This window comes from Polypterus senegalus, chromosome 14 (assembly GCF_016835505.1).
Source record: "Polypterus senegalus isolate Bchr_013 chromosome 14, ASM1683550v1, whole genome shotgun sequence".
In the NCBI taxonomy this organism is placed as follows: domain Eukaryota; kingdom Metazoa; phylum Chordata; class Cladistia; order Polypteriformes; family Polypteridae; genus Polypterus; species Polypterus senegalus.
In genome coordinates, this window is record NC_053167.1 from 66914045 (window position 1) to 66940183 (window position 26139).

General features: G+C 38.9%; 1 protein-coding gene across 7 annotated transcripts in view; it reads left to right on the top strand.

Moving 5' to 3' along the window:
- szt2 (SZT2 subunit of KICSTOR complex) overlaps window positions 1–26139 on the top strand; it is a 337146-nt gene that overhangs the window by 263270 nt on the left and 47737 nt on the right. For 5 of the 7 annotated variants that reach the window (XM_039735443.1, XM_039735448.1, XM_039735447.1 and 2 more), the window contains one exon: window positions 6842–6907. The exons of 1 other annotated variant lie outside the window; for it this stretch is intronic. In XM_039735443.1, the coding sequence (XP_039591377.1) occupies window positions 6842–6907 (66 nt within the window). Of the gene's footprint in view, window positions 1–6841; window positions 6908–22618; window positions 22677–26139 lie in introns of all 7 variants that reach the window. One more of the 7 variants, XM_039735449.1, reaches the window with a different exon arrangement.

Genomic DNA, 26139 nt, shown 5'->3' on the forward strand with positions numbered 1-26139 from the left:
TAATTATTACTAGCAGAATACCCGCGCTTCGCAGCGAAGAAATAGTGTGTTAAAGAAGTTATGAAAAAGAAAAGGAAAAATTTTGAAAATAACGTAATATGATTGTTAATGTAATTGTTTTGTCATTAATATGAGTTTTGTTGTCATATCTATATATATATATATATATATATATATATATATATATATATATATCTATGTATATATATATATATATATATATCTATGTATATATATATATATATATATCTATATATATATATATATATATATATATATATATATATATATATCTATATATATATATATATCTATATCTATGTGTATATGTGTGTGTGTGTGTGTATATGTATATATATATATATATATATATATATATATATATATATATATATATATTGTGAGATGTGGCCGGCCAATACCCCCAGGCCGCCAAGTGGAGCCCTCCCAGCAGTATGGAGGTGCCCTGAAGACCAGCAGGGAATCATGGATGCTGTAGTTTTTATCCTCAGCCCTGCTGGATACCTCAGGGGCCGCAAGAGGGTGCTGCAGGGAAGACCAAGGACTCATTTGTGCCCTATGACCCGGAAGTTCGTCATATGAGTTCATATGAGTTCATATGAGTCATATGAGGGTGAAGAAAAGAACTTTTACCTGACCCGGAAGTGATTGAGGATCACATGGACTAGGGATTGAGAACACTTCCGGGTCAGGGAATATAAAAGGATTGTGGGAGCTCCCAGACGGCGAGCTGAGCTGGGTGGAAGGGTGGCAACGCATCTGGGAGCTGGAGGTTTGATTTATTGAGTATTGTTGTGATTTATATGAGTATTGTGGTGGGGAGTGTGCTTTGTGCACTGTGGCAATTAAATAAAGTCGATTATTGGACTTTTACCTGGTGTTTGGAGTCGTGGACAGGGGTTCAAGGGAGCGAGAGTGCCCCTATCTACCACTCTATATATATATATATATATATATATATATATATATATATATATATATATATATATATATATATATATATATATATATATATATATATATATATATATATATATATATATATATATAATAGAGCCGACCCAGACACAGTCAGGCGGATATGTTGTTCTTCAACCACCACACCACAATATAATGGTCACTAAGACCCAGTCAATTGTGCACAAAAACACCCCAATACTCAGTCCTGGCCACAAATGCCTTCTCTTCGGGCCGCCTCCACACTCTCCTTGTGCCTCATCTTACTTCCACCCGACTCTAGCCTCGAATGAAGGGAGACGGCCCCTTTTATACATGACCCGGATGAGCTCCAGGTGGTTCCGACACTCCCCCATTGGCCACGCCCCAGCGCATGGAAGTGCCGGCTGTTCTCCCGGCAGCTCTTCGGGTATCGTCCTTATTCTTCCCCCCAGCACTTCCTGGTGTGGCGTAAGTGCTGAGGCAAGGCATTGGGGCACCTCCTGGCAGTGACCACGGGCCCCTACAGGGTGGGGCTTCCATGCCCTCAACCCATGGCCCCCAGAGCAACCAGGAAGGCAGCCCCCACGTGATCCAGGGTGGGCCTTGACCCTCTTCCGTCCCTCACGGTGTCCCGCCGGTCGCGTGCCCCTGGCATCCCTGACAATATATATATAGCAAAATACCCGCGCTTGGCAGCGGAGAAGTAAAAAGAAAAGGAAACATTTTAATAATAACGTAACATGATTGACAATGTAATTGTTTTGTCATTGTCATGAGTGTTGGTATATATATATATATATATATATATATATATATATATATATATATATATATATATATATATATATATATATATATATATATACACACACACACATACTATGGGATGCCAAACAGGCAAATACATTGATTTACTGAATACATAAAGTCAAAACTTGAATATATAAAGTCAGTGTCATATATATAAAGTCAAAACTTTTTTCTGAATATATAAAGTCAAAACTTGAATATATAAAGTCAGCGCTGGAATATATAAAGTCAAAACTTGAATATATAAAGTCATCGCTGGAATATATAAAGTCAGCGCTAGAATATATAAAGTCAAGAACCTGAATATATAAAGTCAGCGTCGAAATTTATAATGTCATTCCTGATTATATAAAGTCAAAGTCAAAATATATTGATTGAAATGACTCTGAACTGAACTAAGTTAACAAAAACGTATTCAGAAAAATAAATTAAAAAAACACTGTTCAGTTAATGTTTTGAAAATGATGCATGTGCCCTGCCCAGGATTGGTTCCTGACTTACGCCCAGTGTTGGCTGGGATTGGCTCCAGCAGACCCCCGTGACCCTGTGGTCGGATTCAACGGGTTGGGAAATAGATGGATATTCCTGCGCTGACTTTGTATATTCCGACGCTGACTTTATATATTGAATTTTTGACTTTATATATTCCAGCGCTTACTTTATATATTCCGAAATATTCCAGCGCCGTCTTTATATACTCAGGTTTTGACTTTATATATTTGGGAATGACTTTATATATTCAGAAACAAGTTTTGACTTTATATATACCGACACTGTCTTTATATATTCAAGTTTTGACTTTATTTATTCCGACAGTGACTTTATATAATCAAGTTTTGACTCTATATATTCGGGAATGACTTTATATATACAAGTTTTGACTTTATATAGTTAAATTTAGTCATCATTGCATAACTTTTTCTTTACCATTGAAATTTAAAGAGTAAATTCAACTTCCAATCCTACCAAAGATATTTCTGGCGACTAAATAGAATCTACTTATATACAAATTCGAGCTATTGAGCTGTTGCCTGCCTGCCTGAATAAGTCACCCTCGCTTCGCTCTTACTTTTTTACCGTTCATTTAATCATGGGTAGTGGCGGAAAATTTATAAAATGGAAGGAGGATTACACTGAGTATGGCTTTACCAAAACAATTATTGATGGCGAATCGATTATTCATAAAGCTTCAATTGGTGATCTGTCTTTCTGTGTTAACCTCATATTTTTTCATACTTCTTCTCAAACCAAGGGGGTGCGAGGGTAAAATGAATCGGGAAGTGCTGATCAATGTAATCGGTGTACCAGGAAATCATGCATTGACAGAAGTTCCCCTTTGCTTGGAATGTAAAGTGTGATTAAATGCATTATTTTTTAACACGTTATAGAGCACATGCATCGAAGCTTCTCAGCTGTGCTTGTGCTAAGAAAAGGAAACATTTTAAAAATAATGTAACATGATTGTCAGTGTAACCATTTGTAAGTAGTGCCTGGAGGATTCAGTGTGGATAAACTCTAGAGACAGTGTGTGTATTAACTTGTGGATTTTTCTGTGAGTATTTGGTGTCAGCGTCACAAAATCACTTCCGTAAGACTGCTTTAGCTGCGGAGCTCAGCTCAGAGCGAAATGAGGTGAATGGGTGGGGAGATGATGAAGTGACTCCCCCACCCGCCTTAACTGTCAATCCCCCACAAACACAGTCTCTCGGAATTTGCATAAGCACAGCCCTTCACCTGCAATTTTAACTTAGTTACAAAGTGATCAAAACTCTCGTTTATATCCTGCTTCTTCTCATTAAGCTTGTATCCTGCATTACCCGTGGGCATGACAAACGCCAGCGGCAGCCTGTCTATGAACTTAATTTAAACTTTAGGTTTACACCGTGCTTTGTTTCTGAAGTAGCAGCACTCATGAATATGGTTGTATATGTCACATGCTCGCTTCTTATTGTTTTGCTGCCTTCTCAATTATATAATGCATGTTTTCTTCAGTGCTTTTTGGAGCTCTTCCAGGTTTTCTACGTACTGCGTGGACAGTCAGTTCACGTGATTACGTGGGCGGCGTGATGATGTCACAAGAAACTCCGCCCCCACGACTTTCGAGCTCAACTCCATTACAGTATATGGAGAAAAAATAGCTTCCAGTTATGACCATTACGCGTAGAATTTCGAAATGAAACCTGCCCAACTTTTGTAAGGAAGCTGTAAGGAATGAGCCTGCCAAATTTCAGCCTTCCACCTACACGGGAAGTTGGAGAATTAGTGATGAGTCAGTGAGGGCTTTGCCTTTTATTAGTATAGATAATTTGCAAATATTATACATTGTATTATTTTTTTTCTGTATCATCCCAGTCAGTCATGTACTATAAATGTCATTCAGCATTAGACTAGATAGGGCAGCAGTAGCTCAGTCGGTAGAGCGGGTGGTCCAGCAATCGGAGGGTCGCAGGTTCGATCCTGGCTCCCGGCATGAGAATGCAGCTGTTGTGTCCTTGGGCAAGACACTTAACCTACCTTGCCTGCTGGTGGTGGTCGGAAGGATTGGTGGCGCCAGTGTTCGGCAGCCTCACTTCTGTCAGTGTGCCCCAGGGCAGCTGTGGCTACATAGTAGCTTATCATCACCAGCGTATGAATGTGTGTGTGAATGGGTGAATGACTGTTGTGTTGTAAAGCGCCTAGGGGGGTTCTTGAACTCTAGTTAGGCGCTATATCAAATACAGGCCATTTACCATAGATTCATTCAGTTTTCCCTCTACCATAATGTAGCTTTCTTTTAAGTCAGATATTACCTCAGAGGCTAAAAAACAATTTCTTTATGAATTAATGTTAGTGCTGTCCCAATCACCCTTTTTCAACCTAGAATGATCTTTAAATTTTAAATATACAGTAGTGTAAAGTTTATCTATCTATCTATCTATCTATCTATCTATCTATCTATCTATCTATCTATCTATCTATCTATCTATCTATCTATGATATGAGTTATAGTATATGATCTTTCATATTAACTCTTAATAGTCCTTACTAAAATTCAACATGTCCTATTTGTTTGTAAGCGTTTTGAGTTTCCCTCAGGAACTCATATATTGTCCATATTGCTTTTGAAATGCTAAAAGATTTGCATACTACAAGTAGTGACATCTGAAAACTATCTCTCGATTATAAAAAAAAATCTTGGGGAGGGAGACGGGGAGACGAGATTTGATCTTCTCGGAAGACAATTTAAAGTCCTGCGAGAGACACTTTAACTTGCTCCCAACTCTTAAAACAACGACAAGCAAAACACGCAGCTCGCCAGCAGTAGAAAGCCAGCAGATGATCCGACCGCTTCTCCTTGCGTGTGTTCAGCCACCTTAACCAAACCGCCCACCCCCACAACGCTAGCGGCAGAGACACGAAGTGGCAAAAAGGACAGCGACTGTACAGGCTTTAAAATGATTGACGGGCAGCGCGACAGCAGCAGCGGCAGAAAGACAGCAGATGATCCAACGGCGTCTCCTTAGCGTGCGTTCAGCCGCACCCCCTTCACAACGCGAGCAGCATTATACGTCCAGCGAGAAAAAGATGTAACCATGCCCAGGACCGGAAATAAAGGACAAGTATTGTTTTTACAAAAGTTTTAAAGTAAAAGTGAAAATAATGCATATGTAACAATCTCTTTAAATTGTATATCTGGAAAGCCAAACCTGGGGGTGGGCGAGCAGGGGGTGGAGCCCCCTATTTTATAAAAGTAAAAGTTAAGAATAGGGGTCCTCCCTTTACCCTTCTGACTATACCTGTATATACCGATAGTTAAGCATTGGCATTAAACACCACTAAAAGCAATAACGCTGAATCTATAGTGCAAAAATATTTTAATAATATTTGCTATTGTGTTAGTTACATTTTAATTTGATCCACAGCAGTAATTAAAACTGTAATTTTACACATTAATCAGAATTGTTTTTGTACATAATGTGTGTAATGTCAGCCAAAATCCCCATGAAAAACAAACAGAAGAGCACAAGTAAATATACATTACATACTATTTATATTTTTCTTTTTTTCCAGCTGAAAATGTCCATCATAAAAAAGCAGCACAATCTAGTATTACTCTGTAAGCATGTGTTACTTTTAAGTGTGCCTCTAGTTAACATGACTGTTTTTCTCCCTAGTAATGTCTATGATAGAATTTATTTTTAGCTCTGTACTGATTGTACCCTTGAACAAGAAAATAAAGTTCATTTCTTTAAATTGGCCATGGGTGAGAGACTGTTTTTCTGGTAATGGACTGCTGTTGTATCCAAGACTGTTTCCTGTCATATTCCCATTGCTGTTACAATAATCTATAGCTCCTCACAACTATGATTTTTAATTAAGTGAGTTGGAAATGTATAGATGAACAAGATCTCTATATCCTGTGCAAATATTAAAGTGATACCAAGTGACCGGCAGCTTATTTACAGACAGAATTGAAAATCAGAAGTTAAATGATTTATTTTTCATATTGTATACGTATATTCACAGGGACATGCTACTCAGGTGGTGGTGGAATGACTGTGGGGGCAGTCATAGCACTTAGAAGAGCACTTCGATCAGATTTGTCTCCCGGCTTATCTGGATGTTCCCAATCCCCCTAAAGAACACTGCCGCCTGAAGAGCATGTACCTCTGAGGTCTGGGCTCAGAGCTCATTATGTTATTAATAGGTCAGAAAGATGAAAATGCCTCATTAGGTAAGATGTTTTAGAAATTAAATACTAAGTTATTGATGTTATCCAGTTTATATCATCTAAAACTGAAATTTTATTTGTAAATAATTCTTCCAAAGGTCACTATCTGTCTAGTGTATTTTATTGGCAGGAATCTAAAAATTGTTTACTGTTCTTATTCACTTATTTTTCACAGGTGTAGATGCTGGTGAATATATGTGTGTATGCATGTACATTTTTGAATTTGTCTGTCTGCTTTATTCATGTATAAGCACCCCTCATTTTGTGTTTCCTCTTGTTAATCTGTACATATGTTTACTGCTGGTAGAGTTTCCACAGTGTCTGTGTTCCCAGTCCCATCTCATCTCCTCTTTTCATCAGGGCAAACTCTTCTCCAATCCACGTAGCAAGTCATACTCAGAGGCCACTTCTCTCTCAGAATCTGCGGTATGTCCCAGCACTTATGAGGGTGGGGCCTCCCTCCAGTTGGGGTTTTATTCTTCTGTTCTATTTTTCCAATTCTCCTACTGCTATCTTTCACTTCTACTTTAATTTTGCTTATTTAATATTTTTTTTTGTTTTAAAAAGCCCAGAAATCAGAAAGAGTCTTTTGGTAAAATAATTGAGATGCTTGGGATTTTTTTTTTCATTTATCTTTGTCTTTTTTCATTTAGTGGCGGTTAGTATACATGGGCTGATGGGGCCAGCCTTTTTCCTTTGACTCCCAAATAAGTAATACAAAGATTATATATATTATATATTTAAATGCGAGGCTAGTTTCACTCTCCTCCATAATTTGTCTTGTGTCATTGGTTGCATTATCTATTGTGGTATTACAAGCATTGCATGTTTGCCCATTATGATATGTAATTACTGTATATTTATGTGAGTTGTCATTATGCTTTCCCATACACTGACTTAGCACTCACTGTCATTCACAACATCATATGCATGGGCAATGCTATGTAAAATATGCAGGCAAATACCAGCGGATTGTTTACATGTAGTTCAAAGGTTTAACAGGCAAGGTTAATGCAGTGGATAAACCCCTTAACTTTCTGCATACTTTATTTTCTTGTAAATATAAGTTTAAATTGATAAATTTGCCAATATTTACCAATCAATATACACTTAATAACCCATTATGGCAAAGTGAAAGCATGTTTTCAAAAGGGTTTGCAAATTTATTAAAAATCGAAAACTGAAATATCTAATTTTTATATAAATATTCAGACATGGGCGGCATGGTGGCGTAGTGGGTAGCACTGCTGCCTCACAGTTAGGGGACCCAGGTTCGCTCCCCGAGTCCTCCCTGTGTGGAGTCTGCATGTCTTCCTGTGTCTGCGTGAATTTCTTCCGGGTGCTCCAGTTTCCTCCCACAGTCCAAAGACATGCAGGTTAGGTGCATTGGCGATTCTAAATTGTCTCTAGTGTGTGCTTGGAGTGTGGGTGTGTGCCAGTGTGCACGCGCGCGCACCCTACGGTGGGCTGGCTTCCTGCCTTGCGCCCTATGTTGGCTGGGATTGGCTCCAGCAGACCCCTGTGACCCTGTAGTTAGGGTATAGATGGATGGATGGATATTCAGACATTTGCTGTGGAGCTGAAAACATGTGGTCAGTTGCATCCTATTTGCTACAAATATCATCGAGATGTGTCTACAAATTGATTGGAGTCAATCTGTGGCAAATGTAATCGATTAATCATTGCTTAGAAAGGCACACACCAGTGTATATAAGGTCCCACAATTCACACTGCATGTCAGTACTAAAACAAAGCCTTGAAGTCCAGGGAACTCTCTGTAGAGCTCTGAAATCAAATTGTGGTGAGTCATAAATCAGGGCAAGAATATAAAACATTTCTAAAGCTTTGAGTATTTCCAGGTGCACAGAGGCCTCAATAAATTGTGAAGTAGAAGAATTTTGAAACCATCAGGACTCTTTATCCAGCCAAACTTAATAACCTGGCAATAAGGGTTTTTGCCAGGGAGGTGACCAAGATCCTAATGTTCACTTTAACGTAGCTTCAGAAGTCCTCTGTGGAGATAGGAGAACCTGTCTGAAGGACAACCATCTCGGGAACACTCCGTCAATCAAATGTTTGGGATAGAGTGGCTAGATGAAAGCGACTCTTGTGTTAAAGGCATATGACAGCATGCTTGGAGTTTGCCAAGCTTTATTTAAAGTACTTTGAGATCATGGGGACAATGATTCTCTGGTCTGATGAGACAAAAATTGAACTCATCAGGCAGAACACCAAGTGTAATATCTGGGGAAGACTAAGCACTGCTCATCACCTGTCTTAATACCATTCCAACAGTGAAGTATGGTGGTGGCAGCATCATGTTGTGGGGTTGCTTCTCAGCAGCAAGGTCAGGAAGACTGATCAGAATTGAGGGAATGATGAGAAGGATGAATGCTGCCAAGTACAGAGAGGTCCTTGAAGAAACCCTTCTCCAGAGGGCACTCAACCTCAGACTGGGGTAAAGGTTCATTTTTCAATATGACAGTGAACCGAAGCATACAGCCAAGACAACCTTGGAGTAGCTTCAGGACAAGTCTCTGACTGTCCTTGAGTGGCCCAGACAAAGCCCATACATAAACTTATAGAACATATGTGAAGACAGCTGCAGATGGGAATTTACAGACACTTTCCATCTAACACAGGTTGAAAGTATTTGCCCAATAGAATGGAATAAACCACCCAAATCCAGGTGTATGAAGCTGGTAGAGACTTCCCCACAAAGACTCGAAGATTTAATTGCTGCCAAATGGTTTCTACAAAGTACTGAATTATATGAATGAGATATTTCATTTTTTTGTTTTTTAATAAACTTGCAAAACTTCTGAAAACATGTATTACTGGCCTAAAGGGAAAACCTATCCATTTAAAACACAATAAAGGTTGCAAAAAGTGAAGGGGTCAGAATACTTTTTAATCAACTGTATATAGTTATGTAGCTGGCAGTCACCAAGGTAGATTTGTGTGTGCCAGATATTCAAGCATGTAGGTATCAGGGACTGCTGCAAATACAACTATACTAATCAGTCACAACATTAAAACCACCTGCCTAATCTTGTGTAGGTCCCCCTTGTTCTGCCCAAACCACTGTGACCTGTGGAGGCATGGACTCACCAAGACCTCTGAAGGTGTCCTGAGGTAATTAGCACCAAAACGTTAGCAACAGATCCTTTTAAGTTATGTAAGTTGCAAAGTGGGGTTCTCATGGATAGGACTTGTGTTTCAATCACATCCCACAGATGCTTGATCAGATTGAGATCTAGGGAGTTTAAAGGCCAAGTCACACCTTGAACTCCTCCTGCTATTCCTCAAACCATTCCTGAACAATTTTTACAGTGTGACAGGGTGTACATTATCCTGATGTTTTGATGATGTTCGGACCTAGTCGTCTAGCCATCACAATTTAGCCCTTGTCAAAGTTGCTCAGATCCTTACCCATTTTCCTGCTTCCAACACAACCTTCAAGAACTGACTGTTGACTTGCTGCCTAATATATCCCACCTCTTGACAGTTAAGACATAACTGCCAAGAATCAAACCTAGTTACCTAGGCAGTCGAGAACAAGAAGAGGCTGTTGCAGTGGAGCTTTTCAGTAGAGTTCTACATGGTGCTGATTTAATCTTAGTTACTGCATAAAAGTTAGCTATGCTCTTTGGTACTGAAAAGCCCCTGTAGTGTTTTTACATCACGACAGACTGTTGCATTTTTCTTCATTATTAAAATGTTATCCTTTCTTTATTTTAGTATTGCACAGAAACCCTTTATTTATTTGCATATACAACTGTATTGGTCTTTATTAGCAGGGAAAGCCTAACCTGCAGACCAGAGGAATTTATCCCCAGAAAACGAATTTCTTTGTGAGAGGATTAGGTGCTGATTATACAGTAAAACTGTTCAAAGAATTTTTGTAGTTATTTGTATTATGTAAAATAAGCTAGCCTTTGTTATGTTTACTTATTAGATCCTTGCATACATTTTAATTATTTTTTAAGGTGAATAGTCACATGCAGAGCCATTTTATATAATACCTGTCATTGAGTGTATTATATTGTGTACTATGATATACTTCATCTCTAGGTCCAGAACCGGAAGTAATGTTGTCAGGACCGGGGGCCTCATGTATAAACGGTGCGTACGCACAGAAATGTTGCGTAAGAACTTTTCCACATTCAAATCGTGATGTATAAAACCTACACTTGGCGTAAAGCCACGCACTTTTCCACGGTACCTCATACCTTGTCGTACGCAAGTTCTCCGCTCGGTTTTGCAGACTAGCGGCACCCAGCGTCAAAGCAGTGCTACTGTTCCTGTGTGGTTACTCTTTATTTTCCTGACACGGCTTTATAAATACACTGAATCTAACCGCATATTGTTTATTAGTGCAATGCATCTGATTGTAATTAACTTGTAACAATATAATGGTCCAGGGAATAGCCATAGTATTCCAAATACCATAACTGCTTTAGCGTTGTTACTCTAACTGCACCTTCTTCTTTCAGCTTGCCCCGTTAGGAGTTGCCACAGCAGATCATCTTTTTCCATATTACTCTCAGTGCAGCACTCGGAGTATTTATATCACTGTATCTTCAAACTGTATGTTTTGAAGAATCAGCGCTCTGGGCGGCCATGCCAATAACTGTATATATTGAATATAAAACAGAAAGAGAAAATAACGTCACAGCTAAAAACGCAGCGGCAAATTTCGACAAAAGTTAAACGCTTGTGTCATGAGCACAAGGCGGCTATGCAGTGTCCGCAACGGATGTGGCCATCCACCGTGCATAAGATACCATATTGACATTGGACTTTCTCTATTGGACAGAGCCGCCCATGATTACTGCTGCAATAAATAATTTCATTGAAGGTCGCACACAATCAATAACATGCTTTAACTATCATCATGAAAATGATATCACGTATACATCTCAGTATTTTAGTTATTCAGAGAGCTGTAATATCATGAATGTAATGGATTCTCTGTCCTGTCAGAGGTAGAGAGCCGGTTTAAGAAGCAGGTAGTGATTCACACACATAGGCACATAGAAGATCAAATACAAAACAAAGCATTTAACGTGCTACTTTAATTGAGATGTGATTTGAGAAACTGGTTAAACGATTTTAAGATGAAGTTTATTATGTTCTGTTTTAATGACAAAATAAACTACATGATTAAAGTGGAAATTTTGAGATTGAAGTTGACATTTCGTGCTTTTTCCCCACTGTTTGCCTTTTTTTTTCTCTGTACCCTAATAAGCTTTCATATGACACTCAGACAGTGGGCTACAACTCGCCTCTTCACGGCGACTTTGATATGTGACTTCCGGCACTGTGCGATTTTGTGAACGTAAGCTTTCAAGTTTCTCCAACACGCTATGTCACTCGATCAACTTCCTTTTGTTGACTATAGCACGGTTTAATTAAACAAATAGTATGTTTTTCCTTTGCCTCCACTTGGTATTCGCTGAAATTCTTATATTTTCCCCCGTGCTTTTCCCATTGTCTTTTCACAGAAGGCTGCGCTTAAGGGCTATTTATATTGATTTGCATATTCAAAGAGGCGTAATTCTGGGAGGAGTAGGGGCTTTACATAAAGCGCGTGCACAAGCGTTACTTTTCACGCTGATTGGGATTTATGTAGCGGAAGAACGTGGAAGTTGGAGTACGCACAGATTCCTGCATCTGGATTTTTCTGTGCGTAAGCACATTTCGGCTTTTGTGCTTATGCCATGTTATAGTGCGAATTCTACGCACGGCGTTATACATGAGGCCCCAGAAGTGGTGTCATCTCTGGGCCAGGACCTGGAAGTGATGTCATCAAGGGTGCCGGAACCTGGCAGGATTTCCTAGGAACAGTCTGCAAGTAACTGAGAAAGAAAGACAGCAGACTCCACCACGTCCTGCTTGGTGGTGGTATTACAATTACTCAGGCCCTTTAGCTGCATCCTAGTCACACGTATGTGACAATGCAGATACCCCCCCCACCCCCAAGGCATCCTGTACCAAGAATTTGTGGGCACGAGAGAGGGCATCAGCGTTGGCATGGAGAGATCCCTTACAATGAATCAGTGAAAACTTGTAAGGTTGGAGGTCAAGAAACCACCTAGTGACCTGTGAAATCAACTCCTTGTGAAGGGCCATCCAGTGTAAAGGAGCATGATCTATCACCAGAGTGAACTCCCGACCCAAGATGTAGTACCAGAACTGCGTTATCACCCATTTAATCGAGAAGGATTCCCTTTCCACTGCAGCATACCTGGTCTCCCGATCAAACAGTTTCCGGCTCAGGTACATGACGGGGAGTTCAACATCACTAATGCTTTGGCTCAGCATGGCCCCCAAGTCTGTGTCCAAAGCGTCCGTCTGGAGAATAAAAGGGAGAGAAAAATTAGGAGCTTTTAATATTGGTGCTGAAGTAAGAGTCTGTTTCAAGTTACAGAATGCAGCGTCCGTCTTATCAGTCCATATCACATTGTTAGGAGCCCTGTTCTTTGTTAAATCCCTCAAGGGCGCTGCTTTCTCCGAAAACTGGTGTACGAACCGGCGGTAGTACCCATCTAATCTGAGAAATGCTTGTACTTGCCGCTTGGATTGCGGAGTGGACCATTTCGAAATGGCATCTATCTTTGAACACTGTGGCTTTACAGTACGCTGACCTACCAGGTAGCCCAAATATTTAGCCTCTTTTAGTCCAAAGAAACATTTCTTTGGCTTGATACGAAGCCCGGCTTCTCCCAGCATTCACAATACCATTTTGACTTGCTATACGTGTTCCTTCCATGTGCTGGAATAGATGACAACGTCATCCAGGTAGGCAGCACTATATGTATTATGGGGATGGAGCACTTTGTCCAACAGATGCTGGAAAGTCGCAGGAGCACTTGTAAGCCAAATGGAAGGACACAATACTGGCAGTGTACACTAGGGGTGCTAAACACAGTCTTGACCTTGGGGAATCCGTTAAAGAAATCTGCCAGTACTCCTTTGTCATGGCAAACGTGGTCAAAAATTTCGCTTGGCCAAGCCTTTCGAGGAGGTCGTCCATGCGAGGCATGGGATAAGCATCAAATTGAGAGACCTGGTTTAGCCAACAGAAGTCATTGCAAAACCTCCAACTTCTATCAGGCTTACTAACCAAGACAATCAGACTGGACCAGAGACTATAACTTTCCTCTATCACTCCTAGTTCCATCATTCACTTGATTTCAAGCTCTGTTTCTGCTTTCTTTGCCTCTGGAGTCTATAGGGGCACTCTCGGACTATAACCCCTGGCTACATCACTATGTTGTGCATAATCAGAAAGGTCCTACCGGGTTTTTCACACACCACCTCCGAGATGGACAGGATAGCTGATTCCAACTCCCGCCTCTGTCTGAAAGTTAATTGCTCGCCGAAATTAAGGGTGTCTTTGTGAGCAAAGAATGAGCGGGGCTAATTGGAGGAGGAATCGGGATCCCTTTCCTTCCACGGCTTCAGCAAGGTAACATGATAAATTTCAGAGTGGAATTCTCAGAGTATCGTGCCACGGTCATAATAGCAGGCCTGTGCTGCTTGCACTTCTTCCATATGACTTTTTAGAATAGGTCGGATTTTTCCAAATCTACTGCGTAACTGTGCAATATATTCCAATATATTTGTAAATCCTCTATTTCCCAGCCTTCTTTCATAATATCTAATATACCCCGAGGCTGTCGTCCATATAATAATTCAAAAGGTGAGAACCCATGTAGAGGCTTGCGGGACTAACCGATAGGAAAAGAGAACAAGGAGAGGAGTTGATCCCAATTCCTCCCATCCCTGCTGACCACCTTCCAAAGCATCTGCTTGAGAGTCTGATTAACCTTGCCACTATACCATCGGTTTGAGGATGATACACCACGGTCTTTAAGTGCTTTACTTTCAGTAACTTGGCCATTTCCCTGAATGTCTCTAAAGTAAAAGGCGTCCCTTGGTCCGTTAAGCCTTCTTTAGGGATGCCCCCTCGTGCAAAGACCCCTGCAATTTTCTGTGCAATTGCCTTAGATGTAGCTGAGTGTAAAGGAACAGCTTCCAGGTATCGGGTTGCATAATCCATTAGGACTAATATATATTTGTGTCCTTGGGCTGAGGGTTCTAAGGGTCCTACTATATCGACCGCAATTCTTTCGAAGGGAATATCAATTAAGGGAAGGGGAATGAGAGGAGCACAGTCCCTCCTAGGAATTTGTTGCATTTGACATTCCGGACAAGAATTACAAAAACTACGTACCTCCTCATTAATTCCCGACCAATAAAATACAGGTCCCATATTTGACACCATCAGAGGGTCGGTAAGTGCACATTAACTTCCTCTCTCCTTCCACCTGCATTCCGGCTTGCTCCCAGGCAGCTTGCACACCAAGCGGTCCAAGGACTTCAGAACAGGCTTCGGTTTATGTAGAAGAGACTTATGTTGTATGACATAATCTCTAGAGAATCCACTAGAGGACCGTTCTGCTCTCCCAGATTTTGAGGTTGGCTTAGGCGGTCTTATGAGTCTTATCAGCTTGTTCATAGAATGGAAAGTTCCCCAGACCGGCTGGGCAAAGTTCTTGGGGAGGCACTGTAAAAATAAGTAGCAGGCTACCTGCTGCACTATCTGATAGATGGTTAGCTCTGATGGCTGTAGCCATAATGCCACCTTTTCCCAGAGGGCCATAGCTTGCCCCTGGATCGACCCCTCTGGATCGAATTCCCACTATTTCATTTTCCTTGCCTGCTGGTCTGGGGACATCCCATACAGTGGAACCTCGGGTCACGACCGTAATTCATTCCAAAACTCTGGTTGCAACCTGATTTGGTCATGACCCAAAGTAATTTCCCCCATAGGATTGTATGTAAATATAATCAATCTGCTCCGGACCATACAAGCTGTATGTAAATATATTTTTTTAAATATTTTTAAGCACAAAAATAGTTAATTATATCATAGAATGCACAGTGTAATAGTAAACTAAATGTAAAAACATTGAATAACACTGAGAAAAGTAACATTGCAAGAGTTCACACTATAGCCTTATGAACTGCTCTCTGTAAACACTTTTTTTAATGAGTTTTAAGCACAGGGAAAAATTTTAACATTTGAAAAATCCGTAATTTATACAAAAACTAACCATAAACAACCAAGAAAACTAACCTTGCATGAGTCGAGTTCTGGCATGAAGGAAGTGAGGTGGAACTGGGTGGAGAGGAGATTACAGTTTTGAGGTAAAGTGTGTGAGAATGCGGGTTTGCTGCATGCTCCCAATTCACTTCTGGGAGCCCTTAAACTCTTCACCTTTGATAATGTTACCGATGAGCACGACAGTGAGGCACTACAATTGAGCAATTAGATGGTGCAAAAAGTGCCAAGTGCTTTTATTAAAATCAACAAAACAACAATCAAAAACAAAGTCCAAATTAAATAAAGTGCAGTGCTTTCAGAATCCTTCAATAAATAAAAGATCCCATAAAACACAAGTGAAGTGGTGTTTAAAATCCAGTAGAAAAAAGTCTTCATTAAATACAATGAGATTAAAACAGTGCGCGAAGCAGTCTCTTTAAAAACAAGCCCAGTGCATTCTTTAACTGCCTTCTCGGCCTTACTGCCTTCTCGCGCTCGCTCGCTGCACAGGGAGAGACTGAACACGTGCAGAAATCATCGGCACATATGAACCAGAAGGGAACCTGGCTTGTTCATCACCCTAGTGTGTGGTCGTAACCAGATGCAAAAGTTTGGCAAACTTTTTTGGTTGTAACCCGATTTGTACGCAGTCCGAGACGTTCGTGACCCGAGGTTCCACAGTATGTAGCTGGGATCTCAATACCAATGGGCGTCTCAGCTATCTCCTCCAAGATAACATAATAAGTCCTTTTCGTTTCATCCCCAGAAACCAGCCCACATCTGTGCGTCTCTTCCAAACTCCCTTTGGTTAAGTTCCAGCCCGGATTTACTATATGGGAGCAAAGCCTGTCCCAAATCATTCCTTACCACCGGACAAACTCCCCACCCCGGAACTAAGCCCCATTACTTTCCAACCTGGTTAGATCTTTGTTCTGGTCCCGCTTTCTTCTGGAAACCCTGCTGACTATGCCACTGTGACAAATAATGCCAAAAGACATGATAAAGGTTTGGTGGAGCCTCCCATATATTGTATCCTGGTTGCTAAAATTGAAATGATTGAACAGAGATATTCACAAGACTGAGTCCAAAACAGACCTGAACAAGGACAAGAAAGATGGCGGCTTTAAAGGCCCGGTCAGGAAGTGACATCATCTTTAGGGCCGGTAGTGATGTTGCCGGGGACCGGAAGTGACCTCATCTCTGGGGCCGGGGCCAGAAGTGATGCCATCAAGGGTGCCAGAACCTGAAGGGATTTCCCGGGAACAGTCTGCAAGTAACTGAGAAAGACAGTCAGCACACACTGCCACCCCCTGGTCAAGGATTGTATTACAATTACTCAGGCCCTTTAGCTGCCTCCTTCTCGCATGTGTGTGACAAAATATATATTCAAACACACACTATGTATATCACTCTGAAGTAACAAGTAAAAATTTGCAACTATGTGTGTATTATTACGTACTCATCCAAACATTTACTTTCCAAATTCCAGTCCTTAAAACAGCTTCTGTTTACAATTATACACAGAGAAACATTACATTATGTAAAATAGACTGGGATTTCTGGCCTGTAATTTACACAAAGGTTTAGTCTGTTTTATTAATATTATTTTTGTTTTTGCCGCTGTTGCTTTTTTTATTTCATTTGACTTCTGGAATCAACAAATTACTTGCATACATTTTCATACCAGCCTCTTGTATTGCTGGGTTACAGGAGTGGGGACAATGTTTTTGGTGGCAGTCCTACGCGCAGGGCAAGAAACAATCGTGGACAGGCCCCCGCAGAGCTTGTTACAAATACCACACACACATCTAAGCCAGTGTCTCTCAGCCATTTTTTTGTTGCAGGTGGCCATCACTGTGTCACAAGCACCCAAGACTTGCTTATGGAATAATTCCCCCTTTCTAATCACACTCCTTTCTTCATGGGCAAAGATGAAGCAAATGTGATTAAAAACAGGATAAAAAATGTTCCATGATGGGGGAGCTGGAGAGATTATACCATGAACAACTCTAGCTGAAAATTTTTTTTTCTTTTTCCCCTCTCTCTCTGTTTTTTCTCATGTGCTTGCGACACAGCAATGCAAACAATGTGGTACAGTGACATTTGATCAGTTGTTTTGGGTGGGGGTCTCATCGGTACTCTAAGAAAATCGTAGAGGTACTCTAGATTGAAATTTAAAGAGGACGACTCAGAAAGCTAACTTTGGGAGAATGTGCCAGCATCCAAGTATCGTAATTGAACCCATGACCCTGAATTGTAAAACCACATACAGCGACACTTCAAAGTTATACTAGGAGCAGTACATGCTAGTGAAGCGTAGCATCATGTCATTCTTAATAGAGACAAAACTGTGATCAGAGCCTGACTTAAGCTCTGTGTGTAACAGTGCATAAAGATAAACAGTCACACAAGCAAATAATTTCCTGCCTATTTACGCATAGCTGTGACACGTGTAAATAACCAATCACAGACAATTATACATTATTGGAAAGGTGCTGTTTGCCTCTGCATATACAGTATGTGTGGAAATCTCGTATTTTAGTAAAGAAAGAAATGACAGACAGCATGGAAATGTATGATTTATTTGAAGGAAGAGTCCCATGGATATGTAAAAATACCATTTTTGCTTTTAATTAATTTGTGGGTATATTGCAACATACATCAATAACTTTAAAAATTTGCAGTGGCCTGCAGGCCGAATACCTCATGCATAAGTGGCTGTGGTTGTTGCTGCCAAAGAAAGTTCAACAAGTTATAAATCCAGATTGTTAATTTACCTTTCCATAGCACACTCTGAATGTTTGATGGGTTTGTTCAATAAAGACATAAAATGTTATAGTTGTTTGGTGGTTGTTAGCTTAAAGTACATGTGTACTGAAGTGACTTTAGCTGCAGGTGGAAGCTCCACACAACTGTTGTTACAGTTCAGCCTTTATCCAGAAACGGTTTCATAAGCTTTATGACCTTAGTCTCGGAAAGTCTTTCTCTCGTGGGGTGACTCGGATCTTTTCCTGAATAAGATCAAACACAGTTGCATAGGGTGCAACAGGAGCTTCCACCTGTAGCTAAAGTCACTTAAGTACACATGTACTTTGTGAGCATACCCATGTTGATCAAACAGAGGAAGCTCTGCAGTTTACTTGTGACTTTATGTTGTATGAAGATACATAAGTAAATCAAGATAAATAACATTCGATTTGGCTTTTATATAAGTAACATGCAAATGTTTTTATATAAAGACCATCACAAAACATAATCACAAACTGGACTTGGCACGATACCTTGGCGAGCTCTATAAGCTGTGCTGTTTTGTTGAAGGACAGGTGTGGGGCAGACTGACTGGCAGGATGATGCACACCCTATTGCTACATCCAAACAGAGCCATTTTCATCTTTATGCCTGGTACAGCAGCGTTGTTCCTATATATGAGTGGACGTTTCTTGTAGGGTGGGCTTCTGTTTTCTTTCTTCGATGTAGAACCCTCATCATCATCTGAGTTCACCTCTGCTATAGCACGTCTTAATTTGAAAACAGCAGTGCCAGACAGTTACAGACTCAAATTAATTGTATGTTGTTGTTGTAAAATAGTATCAATTAGCGCAGCTCACTACTCAAAATGTTTATTTTGAGACGCAGCAAGGCTCAAACCCGCAGGCTCTTGATCATGAGTTGGCAGTTCTTACCGCTGTACTACCAAAGCAGTCATTACAACGAAGTACACTAACCCAACTTCTTTTTCTTCGGTTATAGTCTTGAATAAAAGCACACTTGTTTTTGTTGTATTTGTATCTTTTGTGAAAGTGCTTATTTGATATATAGACTTCAGTCTTCACACATTACACACTTCATGTCAAAATTCGTCGTTAGTACTAAAACATGAAAAAAGTTTGTCTTTTAGGTATGTGTTCAACATTTCTTGCATTTCCTGTCATCCTACACTTACATAGATCTTTGTAGACACGGAACACATATGAAATGCATGTGTTCCAAATAACAATATATTATTTACCCTGTACAGCTCCAGGTACCTCACTCCCTGATAAACAAGGCTTGAGCTGAGAGAGCTTTTTGTCCTTCCTGCAGCAGTGGGGGGATGGGATAGCAGGATGCTTGTGCTTATCAACACATTTACAAAACAAAAGACGCTGACAGAGAGATGCGAACGGATTTAAGGTGACTGGGATTATGAGTTTTTTCATAGGCTTTGGTTAAGCATCTTGTGTTTGTCTGTTATTGTGACTTAGATGAAGATCAGAGACCAGTTAATACAGAAAACTTTCTGTTGTCACTTTAATCTCTCCTTTAATGACTGCTGGTTTTGTCAGGTTAATTATTTGGGATGTGATTTCTTAATACACTTTGACTCCCCTGATGAGTGTAATGCCACAAGACTATGAATACTGTTTCCAGTTAGGTGCATCTCTTCATGGCAGCATTGTCCCCAATTGCAAAAAAGCTTAACTAATAATAGGGGCAGTCAAGGAGTATGTTTCCATGTTAAAGTCTAGTAGTGGTGTTAAAATATTAATTGGACCCTAGTATCCAAATTTTGGTGCTTTTTAAATACTGAATAAATACTATACTAAATATAGGCAAATCTTTGTTTGCAGTATTTGAAACGTATGTAAAAATTCACGTAACAAAAGTTGATAATTTGTTGATACTCTTTCTTACCTACAGTATATATTTATGATAAGTGCTTGCATGATATGCAGAAGGAATTGATTAATTATGAATTAATTAATTTTATGTTACTGAAAAACAAATTAATTGGCATCGTTATTCAAAATGCTATTGAAAAATGATACAGTGACATGCAGACATTTGGTGATTTGCCAGTATTTGTTCTGCTATTTTTAATATGTTTTTGGAAGATTTGTCCATTATCCACCCCCTCTGCTCATCACTTAACCGCCACTGGGTTTTTCTCTATGGCCTTCATGGGTGTTACTTTATTTCAGCTCACTCATGTGTTTATGAATAATTGCATTATAAGATTTCTATTATATTTAAATTTTATGTTTGAGAATGTTCTCTTGTTTGCTTATCACATAAGTATTTTTATTGTGCAAATGGCAAGTACTTCATCTGTACAAGAAATTCCAGGACTGGGTGCTACTATCAAACGCAGCTTTCATTTGAGAGACCTATCATCTTGCATTCTTTAATTTAATAATAATTTTTAAAGGTAAAGCATGCATTAAGTAATTACTATTATTTTCACATATTGCAGTTTAATATTTTCAATGAACAGATGTACTATCTATACTTAATGTGTTTGGATAATATATTATTTACTTTCAATATGAGAGTACTTTTTTCTTATAAATGATTTGAATGCCAGTTTGTATCATTCTCTTAGAAATTCTAATACTCTAAAACCATCTTCCTCTGACAGCTAAGTATCTCCAGCTTTAATTCTGTTTTTACGGAATTAGTCTGTTCTGCATTCATTTTTTGTAAACATTAAAAAAAAATTTTTATCAAGTTTTTGTCCACTAAGCCTTATAAAATAACCTTGTATTGTTTCAAAGACGTCTGGGTTTTTTTTTACACCTCTCAGTGTAAAGGGGGAGGACCCCCTTTCTTTCAGTCAAATTGGTTTATAAATCGCTTTCAGTTTACAGAAAGCCTGTTTAAATTTAACATCCACCTTTTTCATTTTTTTTAAATAAATCAGACTTCAAAATAGATAAAGAAAACCCCATTTACTTCAGATTGGCTTTTTTTTCATTTGCTACTTTTTTAATGCAGGTAAGGAGAAAAAAACTGAACAAAGCATTCTTTTAATCAATTTACTTCCATGTTCTACTCATCCTAGAAAGGGCTTGCTATGCCCCATGATTTTTTTATACCAACAGACTGTTCACACACCCCACAGTTTCCTCTTCCAGGTAATTAAATTAATAACTGCAATGTAACTCTCATTTTTTTCTTTTTCAGTTATCTTTAACTGTTAATGGTAAATAGTAAAAATAATCATGGCAAATACCAACTGTTGGTTAAGTCTTAACAGTAGTATTAATAAAGATCATTCACCTTATGTTTCTAATTTTATTTTATTTAATTTAAGACACTTTGGATGATGATTTACATTCAAAAGCCACACATAATTAAACAGAAATAATTTTTTTCACTTTTTTGCTGAACAAATAACCTTCCAGATAAAAAAGTAAAAATTAGTAGAATTACATATGGAAATTATCCTGTTTCCAAAGATATGCATGTCCATAATGATGAATTGTATGTGAGTTTTCATTACATTTAGGAAGCTAATGGGAGAATATGGCCATATGTTCTTTGGCTTCTCATTTGTATTTTTCTGTCTCCTCTCTACATGTTTTTTTTTCCTCTACTGTTTATGCTTCCCTTATTTTGTTTGCTGAAGCTTACTGATAGATCTTTCAACCATTTTCTTTATAAGACCATTTTGCAAAAACCCTTTATACTCCATGTTTATGGCACTGCTGATTCTGAGCCGACTGAAACTGCCAAAAATCTTCACTCTAGGTCAAGTAACTATAAGGCCCAGATCACTTATCCTCAAGGAATCTACAGTAAAGAGCCAGTAGAATTTACTGATTGGACATAAGACAGAAAACATCAATGTGTTCTGGACCATTCGGTTAAATTCTTTGCACACCTAGAAGACCATCAACATTTTGTATCTTTCCCAGAGCACACTCTGTTAGCAGACTCTTCCTGGACCTTACTCACTCTTTCTAAAGCACATCCATTGCCTGTCATCTTTTCTTTAAAGCTTTAGCTGTACAACATTTGAATTGCTATGAAGAAAAAGTATCAGCTGCTGATCCTAGAACCACAAGTCTAGCTGATGAGATAAGGTTTGCCTGGGGTTAATAAGTGCAGCATGCAAAAAAAAAATCATTCTTATGATTTGAAGAGCAGTGATAGTGAAAAATGTGCTTTCCACAGCTATGGGGACTTTTTGCATTGAAATTCAGTTCTTTTGATTAGTTTTAAGGTAAATGATAACTAAAATTCTCCTTTCCCCTTCACAGGAAAATACATTTAAAACACTATGGAAAGATACACTTGGCGCTTTTTAAGTCTGATAAGGTAAATGGTAACTAAAACACATCTTCCTCCTTGGAAGATAAAGGGATATAAAACATTATAGAAAGATAACAGCTTGTTTGTACTCTAGTGCTCTTCCCTATTCAATAAGCAATACTGAAAGAAGTCAAAGGGAAAAAAGTTGTATCTTGAGCCATCTTTTCTTCAGTACTGTAAAAGATGTTTTATTTTTTGTCCATGGAGCAAGCTTTCAACTTTTCTCAGGGTTTACTGTCTGTTTTATAATTTTTAGAGTCCTTTGTTCCAGAATCAAAACAGTTGGGTAAAGAGTTTTTTTTTTCACTTCAGATTAGACCGTCCATTTTTTACTTCACAAACCTTTAGAAATTCCAAAGTTATTGCTGGAAGGTCAGGCATGCCCCAGATTGGAATTCAACAGATTTTTTTCAGACACTCCTTGTTTTATTCTACAAGTGTTTAGCTTACATTTGCCATTTTCTTTTATAATAAAATAAGTTAACCTTTTATACAAAGTATAGGAAAAGTATTGTAATCATCCAACATTCGATGTTGAGATTTTGATGAATCTTGACATTTTAGACCTTCCAGACTTTCTCATACACGAAATATAAGGAAAGTATTAGAATCCTTCAAAAATTCAATTTCACGTTTTTGATGAATCGCAACATTTTAGACCTCCCCGAGTCCGAAAATACCATTTTTGTCTGTGTGTCTGTCTCTGTGTTGTGTGTATGTAAACATGATAACTTAAGTACACTTTTAATTAGGTCAACCAAATTTTGCATACAAATATTAGATACACAACATAGATTTCTATCAACTTTTGGGCTATTTCCGTTAACCGGAAGTGGTACTTTACCTTTTATTCATGTAGCTGCAAAGTCTGATTTATTCAACTTTACTTTTATAATAATTGTTCAATATATTAATTTGATTTGATATGTTGATGGTTTTTTAAAAAAAAATATAATCATTGTCTTGCGGTTTACTCCTCAAATATCCATCCCCATATCTGAGTATACAAGAGAGTCTAGTTTTTTATAAATAAATAAATAGCAAGTATATTTTCAAATCACAGTGATAAATTTTTAATACAAGAAATGTGTAACAGTATTTCTAATTGATGAATTTAAAAACTATGTAGGCCATGTCACCAGATACTAGCATAGTTCTTGTAAAAATGAAGAGTCTGTATTGCACAAAGGGAAATGTTTCCCCTCCTCCAACTGACCCAACCCTTGATGTGCACCAGCTTTCCATGTGTCATGTTAAACAAGTACATAAATTGCCACATTTGGATGGATATATCTGGCTTTCACTAATCATTTTAAATACATATCAGCCTTCATGTAACTTTGATCCTAGAGTCAACCCTTGAATTAAAGCTTATTTCCTGCTGATGAATGAAGAAATATTAAGTACAAAATATATTTTAACTTGTGGCCGTTCTATAAACATACTTTCATAGAACTGCCTCAATTGAGCAGGTAGTTGAGTGTGATGTGGATTTGTTAAAGAAATTAATTTCATAGAACCAGTACCCGTTTTTTTCCCTTGTGCTTTTATTTATTTATATTTTATTTGTTTGCATATGTACAATATTTTTAAACATCTCATCACCTTTTTTATTTATGATCCTCACTACTTGTCATGTTACTTGTTTCCCAACTATGGTTACCATTGAAAGTGGTCCCAGTGATCGCACAAATTATGTCATTGGTGTGATGTTACAAAGATACGTGTGATGGAAATGTAATTGTCCAAATTTGACTGATTTCAAATACATACTTTGTTCATTTGCTTTCTTTATTTCCTTTTTTGACTTACTTCTCCTGACTTATTGCTTCTGATTTCAATTACGGCCCTAGATCAAGATTTGGTTTTGAGACTCTCTCTCTCTCTCTCTTTCTTTCTGTTTTCTGGTTAAGATCTCTTGCATCCTTTAAGGACTCCTCTCCTGGCCATCCTGTAAATTTGGTTGTATTCTGGTGCTACCTTTGCAACTTGATTGCATTTTGGCGCTTGCAACTTGATTGTATACTGGCACTACCTTAACTTTTTTCTGTTGCATGAGGCAGTCTCCGGCCATTAGACATGTATTTAGGCAACTCAAGCACACTCATTTAAAGAAGCAGAATAATGCAATTTATTGATAAACACAAGGGTTATAGTAATATAACTCAATATATACAGTGGTGTGAAAAACTATTTGCCCCCTTCCTGATTTCTTATTCTTTTGCATGTTTGTCACACAAAATGTTTCTTATCATCAAACACATTTAACCATTAGTCAAATATAACACAAGTAAACACAAAATGCAGTTTTAAATGATGGTTTTTATTATTTAGGGAAAAAAAAATCCAAACCTACATGGCCCTGTGTGAAAAAGTAATTGCCCCCTGAACCTAATGACTGGTTGGGCCACCCTTAGCAGCAATAACTGCAATCAAACGTTTGCGATAACTTGCAATGAGTCTTTTACAGCGCTCTGGAGGAATTTTGGCCCACTCATCTTTGCAGAATTGTTGTAATTCAGCTTTATTTGAGGGTTTTCTAGCATGAACCGCCTTTTTAAGGTCATGCCATAGCATCTCAATTGGATTCAGGTCAGGACTTTGACTAGGCCACTCCAAAGTCTTCATTTTGTTTTTCTTCAGCCATTCAGAGGTGGATTTGCTGGTGCGTTTTGGGTCAGATGGCTAGACATTCTCCTTCAGGATTTTTTGGTAGACAGTAGAATTCATGGCTCCATCTATCACAGCAAGCCTTCCAGGTCCTGAAGCAGCAAAACAACCCCAGACCATCACACTACCACCACCATATTTTACTGTTGGTATGATGTTCTTTTTCTGAAATGCTGTGTTCCTTTTACGCCAGATGTAACGGGACATTTGCCTTCCAAAAAGTTCAACTTTTGTCTCATCAGTCCACAAGGTATTTTCCCAAAAGTCTTGGCAATCATTGAGATGTTTCTTAGCAAAATTGAGACGAGCCCTAATGTTCTTTTTGCTTAACAGTGGTTTGTGTCTTGGAAATCTGCCATGCAGGCCGCTTTTGCCCAGTCTCTTTCTTATGGTGGAGTCGTGAACACTGACCTTAATTAAGGCAAGTGAGGCCTCCAGTTCTTTAGACGTTGTCCTGGGGTCTTTTGTGACCTCTTGGATGAGTCGTCTCTTCGCTCTTGGGGTAATTTTGGTCGGCCGGCCACTCCTGGGAAGGTTCACCACTGTTCCATGTTTTTGCCATTTGTGGATAATGGCTCACACTGTGGTTCGCAGGAGTCCCAAAGCTTTATAAATGGCTTTATAACCTTTACCAGACTGATAGATCTCAATTACATCTGTTCTCATTTGTTCCTGAATTTCTTTGGATCTTGGCATGATGTCTTGAGGTGCTTTTGGTCTACTTCTCTGTGTCAGGCACCTCCTATTTAAGTGATTTCTTGATTGAAACAGGTTTGGCAGTAATCAGGCCTGGGGGTGG